This window comes from Abramis brama, assembly GCF_963993115.1.
Source record: "Abramis brama genome assembly, chromosome: 1".
Classification (NCBI taxonomy): Eukaryota; Metazoa; Chordata; class Actinopteri; order Cypriniformes; family Leuciscidae; genus Abramis; species Abramis brama.
The window spans coordinates 41,366,171-41,376,170 of NC_139963.1; the positions used below are offsets into that span (position 1 = coordinate 41,366,171).

The 10,000-nt window shown below is 35.9% G+C and overlaps 1 protein-coding gene across 2 annotated transcripts in view; it reads left to right on the forward strand.

The window, feature by feature from the left end:
- LOC311086621 (Na(+)/H(+) exchange regulatory cofactor NHE-RF2) overlaps nucleotides 1–10,000 on the forward strand; it is a 35,009-nt gene that overhangs the window by 16,574 nt on the left and 8,435 nt on the right. For both annotated transcript variants that reach the window (XR_014607097.1, XM_084119592.1), the window contains exon 3: nucleotides 6,621–6,821. Coding sequence is in view for 1 of the 2 variants with exons in the window: in XM_084119592.1 (XP_083975718.1) it covers nucleotides 6,621–6,821 (201 nt within the window). In the remaining variant the exon portion in view is untranslated. The remainder of the gene's footprint in view (nucleotides 1–6,620; nucleotides 6,822–10,000) is intronic.

Genomic DNA, 10,000 nt, shown 5'->3' on the forward strand with positions numbered 1-10,000 from the left:
CAGACTACTTACCGATAGCTGAAGTCATGATCAAATTAGACCAAATATTAAAATAAACAAACACGCAAAGGGTGGATGATGTGTAGAGCTTTATAAATGACCAAATCTGAGGAAATTCACAGATTCCTTGTGGGTCTGATTGTGAGGAAAGGTCAAAGGTTATCACCCCATGGCAGTTTGGGTGTAACATTTCGCCCTGAATGCTTAAAAATACTTCCAAAATCTAACCACCATAGATTTCCACCATCATGCATTACAGTAGTTACAGGTGTAATTTTATATTGTAAACTTGGGTTAAATTGTAGTACAAGAACATAATATGTTGCATTATAATTATTTACCTTCATGTGCATTATATTGAAAGCATTTAGTTTATTGTAGTCCATATCCTCTCATGTTTCATCTCGGCCTTTATGTGTTAAACCTGCATGTTACACTCTCTAAACATGTTTTTGAAGGGGGAAGTCATGTCGCAAGTGCTCGGGAATTTGGTGTAATTGATTCAACATGCTGGCTAGGGGTCACGCCGCTTCGAGGGGGGCGGCGTAACACGACACCACCGTGTGTAGATGTTTTCTGCTCGGGAAACTGATTACTTGTGAATACAGTCAAAGGGAAACATTCTGCAGGATGGATGATTTTCAGTTTGGAGGACTTAAAGGGTTAGTTCACCCAAAAATGAAAATTCTGTCAGTAATCACTCGCCCTCATGTTGTTCCAACCCCGTAAGACTTCCGTTCATCTTCGGAACACAAATGAAGATATTTTTGATGAAATCTGAGAGCTGGCTCACTCCTTCATAGGCTGCTAGGTACTTTCATTCTGCCGGCCCAGAAAAGTTAGTAAAGACATCGTTAAAATAGTCCAAGTGACTACAGTGGCTCAACCTTAAGTTTATCAAGCGACGAGAATACTTTTTCTGTGCAAAAAAAACAACAAAAATAACGACTTTATTCAACTATTCATTTTCTTCTGCGAGTTGTGTGACGTAGTGTAACAGCGCAGCGCTTCTGGGTTGTACGTCAGAACGTAGGCTCACTATTGGCCGACGCAGGTCATGTGTGTGATGCTGGCCAATAGTGAATAGGTGAATAAAGTCGTTATTTTTGTGGGGTTTTTTGCGCACAAAAAGTATTGTCGTCGCTTGATAAACTTAAGGTTGAGCCACTGTAGTCTCTTGGACTATTTTAACGATGTCTTTACTAACTTTTCTGGGCCGGCAGAATGAAAGTACCTAGCAGCCTATGAAGATGTGAGCCAGCTCTCAGATTTCATCAAAAATATCTTAATTTGTGTTCTGGAGATGAACGAAAGTCTTACGGTGAGTAATTACTGACAGAATTTTAATTTTTGGGTGAACTAACCCGTTAACACAAGTTATGGTTAACCTGAGTCATAGTTACGGTTGACTCTTGGACAGAAAAACAGTACTGTTTCAGATTGTTTTCTATGTAGGAAAATCCATAAGTTGTGGGAAAATTAGATGATGTGTGTATATATGTTTCCAGTCTCCTCCCTGCTCTGATCTGTGGGACTCCCTCCTGTGTTTCCGGCTGGGGGTGAAGCGCCCGCGTCAGTTTGTCCATCTGCAGGTCCGTGAGGCGTCAACGGCTGCAGGCGGTGCTGCGTGTGGAGTGTGTCTGTGCTGGACTGATAACATGGGTGTGGGGCTGTGGAGCATCAGCAACATATACACACACACACACACCACAAACGTGAGAAGAACAGCTAGACGGTGAAGACACGTGAAGTAACGCTCACTAGTAGGGATGAGAAGTGGAAACGGTTCTAGCTAGGGCCATTAACGTTTAGTACTTTAAAGGAATAAATATTTGGGGAAAAAGTAATGCAATTCCAAAAAGTGTTTACATGGCCTTTTAATTCATTTTTGACCTTTTTTTCACAGTCTAATTGGCATGAAATATACATTAAACAACAATAAAGTAACATTTTATTCATTTAATTTTATAAAATACTACTGGCAAAAATCATGCTTTTGATTCACTTTACGAACCGGCTCATTAGAGTCATTTGTTTAGCAATCGGACTACACTAGTTGAACTGTACTGAATATTTTTGATTCGCTTTAAGAACCGGCTCATTAGAGTCATTTGTTTAGGAATCGGACTACACTAGTTGAACTGTACTGAATATTTTTGATTCGCTTTAAGAACCGGCTCATTAGAGTCATTTGATTGAGAATCGGACTTCACTAGTTGAACTGTACTGAATATTTTTGATTCACTTGAAGAACCGGCTCATTAGAGTCATTTGTTTAGGAATCGGACTACACTAGTTGAACTGTACTGAATATTTTTGATTCGCTTTAAGAACCGGCTCATTAGAGTCATTTGATTGAGAATCGGACTACACTAGTTGAACTGTACTGAATATTTTTGATTCGCTTTAAGAACCGGCTCATTAGAGTCATTTGTTTAGGAATCGGACTACACTAGTTGAACTGTACTGAATATTTTTGATCCGCTTTAAGAACCGGCTCATTAGAGTCATTTGTTTAGGAATCGGATTACGCTGTTTGCGCTGTATGTTGTTGATTTATTATCAAGAACCAATTCATTAGAGTCATTTGTTCTTGGTTCTCAATCCTACTTACTATTGATTCTGTAGAGTTATAAGAAAACAACAGCCGCTTCAAAATTCATGTTTGAGGTACGACTGTGTAATTTATGTTGTGTTTTGCGATGGAAGCCCCAGCAGAGAAAGGGTTAATGACAGTCACGTGCGAGAAATCCCAGAGGTCCTAGTGTCAATAATTCAGAAGCGTCTGTATCATTTTACAAGCCATGCTTTGAAACACACAGGCTGCGTCTTATTGTGACAGGAAGTTTGAGGAATGCTTTTTGCCGCATCTGCCGCTCTCCCGAGTGTTTTCCCGTACTTATCCCACACATCTCTGTGTTCAAGCCAGGAACAGAAACCTCAGGACCCGGAGTTGCAGGAAGTGGGCGTAATGCTAGGGAGAGCCGAGGGGTGTGAGAATGGAAATATTCTAATGCTGATCGTTCAGCTGGGAGGTTTATTTGTGGCCCACAATCATAATGCCGTATGGAGGTATTTAGAATTAGTGAAAGTGTCGGGAACAGAGAAATGCTTGTTCCTCCCACCCGTCCCGAACTCCTCTGGTTTCTCACTAACAGTAGTTGTTCTCTCAGAGGTCAGCTGTGTTGAGTTGGTGGGACAGATGTGTGCTCCTGAATTCAGTGGAATAAAGTGTCTGAAATGATCGTGCTTAACCCTATGAAGCCGGCTGTATCATATTTGATATGCCTCTAAATTACCATTATGATCAAAACTGCTGAAAAATCATCTTGTACACAATCTACATCATGCCTTCTGTCATCTGATTGATAGTTTATACTTTTTAAGTAAGTAAAAGGCCTTTTAGTATAATTCTAAATCCCTTCAGGATGTGACACACATGACTTTTTGCTGTGAAATGTTTTCTTTCTTTTTTTTTATGAAGTAAACAGAATAACTTTTGTATTGTTAGTGATATTTCAAGATGAACATCAAGATGAACAAGTTTACTTGACTATCCATACATAACTTTTGAGAAAAAATCATGTTAAAATGTGTGTATCAAATATGATGCAACAGGCTCTTGAGAAACATTTATTTGTTCAACTCTCAATCATCATTTGTATTGCATTGCATTATATATTTTGCCTGCCATAATAAAAACTACAGGGCTTTGATCATCAAACTAAGCGTTTAACTCTTTCCTGCCAATGACGGATAATCTTGTCATTTTGCTTGTTCAGATATTCACACAAAATATTCTGGGGGTTATGAAAAGTTTTGAGAATTTTTGAAGAATGAACAGAAATGCTGGCGGTGGCTGGCAACTTAAAAAAAATTAATTAATTTTTTTTTAAAGCTGGCAGGGAAAGGGTTACATTTCTTACTAAGACATATTATTGGGAGATATAAAGCGACAACTGATATTTATATGCATTTTATGTAAGTAGTCTCTTAAAGATCTCAAGCTATCAGAAATTCATCTTACTTTTTGGCCATATAAATATCAGCAACTGCCCCAATTTGCATATTTTTCCTCAATTTGGGGCTCAATTTTCCTCCTCATGAGCTCCATATTTTCTAAATCATACAATATGAGGCATAAAAGCCTGGTGTATAAAATTGTGATAACATAAAACGTATGCTAACTTTTTAAAGATTTAAAAAAATATATTAATAATTATATATTTTGTTAATATTATATTACATTAATAGTACAGTTTTAATAAACTCTTCCAATAAAAAAAAATCCATAGTTCCATAGTTTTCTGACTATGTCAGGCTTTACAGTGTTAATATTCCTATACTAGTGAAGAAGCTCTTTTAACCCTTTATACTTCCACGAAATACTCTTAATTTCCCTAGAATATAGAAACATTCCGGAGTAAGGCACTTAAAAAGCCTTTATTTTTGTTTTGCTTTCCACATATGAACATTAATTTAGTCAGACACACACTCTAAAATCTGAATTTTCCTTTTGGGGTGTTGAAAGTACATCTTGTCTGAACATCCGTCTGTCTATGTCATGTGTCTCAGAGGTGATCATCATCATATATATGTATCATATAAGCATCATATCCAGACAGTGTCAGTATCGGAAATGCTGTAATCTGTTCTTCCTCCGAACAATGTGCCTTTGGGGGTCTTCTGTCTGCAGTCAGCGAGATCAACTTACATACGCCTGTCAGTCAAATGACAAACAGACTGTGAGAACAACAACGTTCATGTATATATGTGTGTGTTTTTTGCTGTCTGTCACTCTTTAGGAAATGGCATAATGGATCATACTCTCCTGTTCTTAATGGACTTGCCTAATGAACCTTGACCTTTGCCCTTCACTGTCATTACTGCCTCTTTTGAATCCCCATAAAAAAACACCTTGTAGATGTTCTTTGGTTTTAAATGATGTTTTCCTATTTTGCATTTACAAGAGTGCTGCATTTTTTTATTATTATTAAATAGAGCAAACTTCTTTTCTTTGCACATGCAAACTGGGACATTTCCCTTTCGATTTGGTCTGATGCTGACTTTCATCTGCCATCTGCCAAGAGTCTGAATTTTTAACCTCCATATTAAACTGAATTTACATTTAACAGTAAAAGTGATCCTGGGTTCCTCTGCAATGGCATATTTCATTGTGACTTTAACAGATGCTTAAAACACACCATTAAACCATATTATTTCATTATATGAAGCGTTTGCCTGTTCAAAACTTGCTGCCACGAGCCTGTGAAACCCACAAATTGATTATGACATGTTCATTATCACACTTTATTGTGGTATTGATGGTGGCGTGATGATTATTTTTGCTGTTATTCAGACATCCAGCGTCTTCTGCTCTTCTGATGACCCCGTTTTCAGTTTTCCAGGCGCTACATTGTCAGGCAAAGTCCTTCGTGGCATTGTTGTGTATTTTTTCCATTCCATCTCGGATGAATAGCAGATTTCCCAGAATTCTTGTTATTGGTTGGTCGAAGCACATTTGTGACCCTCTATTGCACATTTTTATGAGGAAAACTCATAAATTCAAATCTAAATAGTGGAATTCTTTGTGAATTAACCCTGTATTTACAATACAAGACAAATACATTTTATTTCGTGTTAATTATCATGATTTCTGTGTTGTTTAAGCAGTGGACTGATGGTTGATGATGCACAGGCACTGATAATAAATAAGATGTTCACAAAATTAATGCATTTAAATGAACACTTATTGTTTCAAATTCCAAAATTGTACCCAAAATTCATGCATTAACTTTCATTAATTATTGAAAATGACTCTTGGTGTTAATCAGCCAATCAAATGTATACATCACTATATCTGAGCATTTTGAATGTGATTTTGTTGTGGATTTGACTGTAAACGGAGAGAGAATTTTCTGACATTGACTGAAACTGTGCGTTTATAAAACTCAACATATCATCTAACATTTTAAAACTCAACTACAAAATAGACGAAGTGTTTTTCCGACCTAATATTTAATTTTAGGTTTCTTTTAACATTTAGTCCTGGTCCGCTTAGCGTTCACATTGGCATTTTAACACCGAACCTTAAGGCATAAGGATATGCCACAACCTGATTGGTCGGCTTTTATTATGTATATTTCGAGACTGAACTTACCGAATATCGAAAACAATGCTGTGTGCTGGGCTAAATGCACTCACTGTATGTGTGTATACCTACATGTTTTTTTGACCAGCTGAGAACTCGTGAAGAGCTAATAAAATGTGTAAAGGAGTCAAAACAGCGGCAGGAATCTGACCTGGGTATGCTTGAGCATTCTGTCCTTTTTAGGGTTGCATCTAGTAACATCATATGTTTTTGAGTCGTTTACATGTCTTTGGTCCGTGTTGCGTTCATATTTAATTCTAACCGCACCAGAGTTTGTTTGGAAGTGGACTGAGTCCCATCTTTTCAGCGGTTTCAGTCCACTTGTTTGGTGGCACCAGGGTTCAGAGGCAGCGTTCACACATGTTCAAATGAAACGCACTAACAGAGCAATCGCAGCAGAGTTCGTTTTAATCCAACCAAACCTGCCAAGTGTGAACACACCTAAGAGTGTTTATTTCTCCTGTCACAGGAGGTTCAGCCGTCACCGGAGTCCTCGACGCGGGATCCATCTGAGCTTCTACCGAGACTGTGTTTCCTGGTTCGGTCTGAGGCGGGTTACGGCTTTAATCTGCACAGCGAGAAATCCAGGCCGGGTCAGTACATACGGGCTCTGGACCCTGGCTCGCCCGCTGACCGCGCTGGACTCAAACCACAGGACAGACTCATAGAGGTGAGACACGAATCATTCTGATTCTGCTGAAGCGAATTCTTATAGTCCTTGTGTAGTTAATCATTTTATCCCTTAAAACTCATCTTTGACCGCCAAAATGACATATTTAAACGTTTTATCCTTGAGAAAAATTCTTCATGCCTTAAAATAGCTTGAATGTAACTCTACACCCTTGCCTCATTAAGTATACGTGGTTCTATGAATATGCAAATGAGCCCCGCCTCCACTCACTCACAGCAGCTCAGAGATCCACTCGTTGACGATCACACGTTGACCTGATTGGTTACAAGGTAGTTTGTGACATTAGAAACACCTGCGATTTCAAGCCGTGTTTTACGGTTAAATCCATCTCATTTACTTTTCGAGTTATAGTCATTTTAGTCAAATAGGCTCCTCCCACAGCGTTCGTTTTGGCACTCCTTAGCGACCATGAATCGAAATTTCTACTTTTTTCTGAGAATTATTGATTGAGAAAATACTCAGCAATGGTGTTGACATGAATTTACACATGGTTTGTCTTAAAGCATATTAAAAACACCACATAGACATATAAATAACATTTAAAACCTTGATTTTCACCACAGGGGGACTTTAAGCAGCTTGAAACTCTTTCTTTATAGCATGGCTCTATCATATTTCTATCATTTACACACATGCATCAATACATCTTTATGATGCCAGATATACACCCACATTTTCTAAATTCACTTCTACATTCACACAGACCAACCTTCAGATGCATGTGGGCGGCATGTGATATGATGACTCGCACAAAAATATTTCTGTTCTTGAGAGACTGAGTCGAGCAAAATAACATAGTGTTGAAACTTACATTCGAGATGGATGGGTAGAGCTGAAAACATCCTTTTATTGTCACAGAAATAAATGCAGTGTTCTCATAAGCTCCATTAACTCGTGAACTTCGTGATTATGATGGATTCAGTGCTGATTAAACACATTAGCTAGCCTACATCTATTCATTGCTGTGTGCAAATGATGAACCATTATGAAATATTATGAAATAATAACATGTAATGTATAAAGGAAAACCTTTATATACTGATGATGAAAAATAATAAAAACAACGCTCATTGTTTTACAGACATTTCACTTGTTATTGCAATCATCAATAGGTGAATCTCATGAAACCTTAATGTATGATTTTAGCAGCAAAATGCCTCAAGATAATGCTGCAAAATAATTGTACGTGTTTTAACATATTTACATGACATTCAGCACATTAATGTGAAAAAATGTGTATATATATAGACTTTTTTTATTAAAATCAGCATTATTTTGTTTATAATTTAATTTATATATTTAATAGATGTATATTTTATATATTTAATATTAATATATTTAGATATTTTGTGTGTGTATATATATATATATATATATATATATATATCATAAAATAGGTAATAAAAAGTTAGAGAAGAGCATTTATTCAAAATAGAAATCTTTTCTAAACATAGAAATCTTTACTATCACTTTTATTAATTTCACACATCCTTGCTGAATAAAAATATTAATTTCTTTCAAAAAAGAAAGAAAAAAATTACTGACCCCAAACTTTTAAACGGTAGAGTATATTGTTACAAAAGGTATATCGTTTACATAATAAATGCTGTTCTTTTTTAACATTTTATTCATCAGAAAATCATAGGTTATAAAAAAAATATATGTTTAGCAGCACAACTGTTTCCAACATTGATAATAAATCATGATATTAGTATGATTTCTGAAGGATCATGTGACACTGAAGACTGTATGTAATGCGTATCTATAACATTGGAAAATATATATATAACATAATTATTACTGAGAATAATTTTTAAAGAGTAAACATTCAGATGCATCATACTATAAATTAAGAATTTGTAACAATGCAGAAAGTCTTCATTTCACCAGTTCAGACAAACTTTCTCTCCATCTTGCAGTTGTTTGCAGCCTCAGTAAAAGAGTGCGAGTCCTGCCCCCTTCAGTTTCGAGAAGTGCACCTCTCTGTGTCCCTCAGGACACTGATACCTGAAACCCACACGGCCACAGCAACACGCTTCAATATTTGATGGTGTTCAGTTGAATAAAGCACACGGTCCATCTGTCCTCAGGACAAACACTCAGATTAAATCACCTTCAGCAGAAGGAGAGCGCGCTCGCGGGCCGCTCTCATGCCCCTATCGTGCCCTTGTTTTTGTTTTGATTGATTTGGTTGTAATTTCGGTAAAATGTCTACACCGTCTCTCCTCTGTTCGACTGGTTGGGAACCTAATTCTCCCACAAAACGTGTTGCTAAGCAACCAGTAGCAGGGCGCTATAAGGCGAACAGGTTTATCATGGGATAAATAAAGCTTTTACATGTGATTAAAGTCACTGAGGCAGAAGTGAAGATTCACCCCAGAATAATCTATTGATGAAAGGTTTTTATAGGTCATCACTGTAACTCTTCTCTCTTTCAAAAGAGTCAAAATAATGCACCACGAAATTACCATTAAAATGTTCCATGGAAAATTATATTTAGTTTTTATATACCATGATGAAGTACTTTAAAGTACTATTCATATAATTTGTTTATAAATACGGTAGTCAAATATTACATGAAATCAGTTATACAAAAGTAACATGATCGTACAATGTGTTTTATTTATTTATTGATTATTCATTTATTTATTTAAAATAATTGAGACAGTTAAAATATAAATGACAAACACACACACACACACACACATATATATATATATATACGTGTGTGTGTATATGTATGTATGTGTGTGTGTACCGGGATATACAAACTTTTATGTTAGATGCGATTAATCACATTTATATTATTTATGTTTTTTTAATTTATGACTATAAACTATATATGATAAACTATATATATATATATATATATATATATATATATATATATATATATATATATATATATATATATATATATATAGTTTAACTATATTTATATAACTATAAAGTTATAACTATATTAAATTCAACATATACAAATCAATTTAAAAGTTGTTTTGGACATGTTACCATAGTAATACCATAGTTTTTGGATGCTACCATGAAACTAATATCATTGTATTGTTTGAAGTTCATTGTAGTACAAAATACAAATTGTATATGAATATGGTAAAGGATATGGTAAAAAAAAAGGGTCAATGCAATGTTTTTGTTGT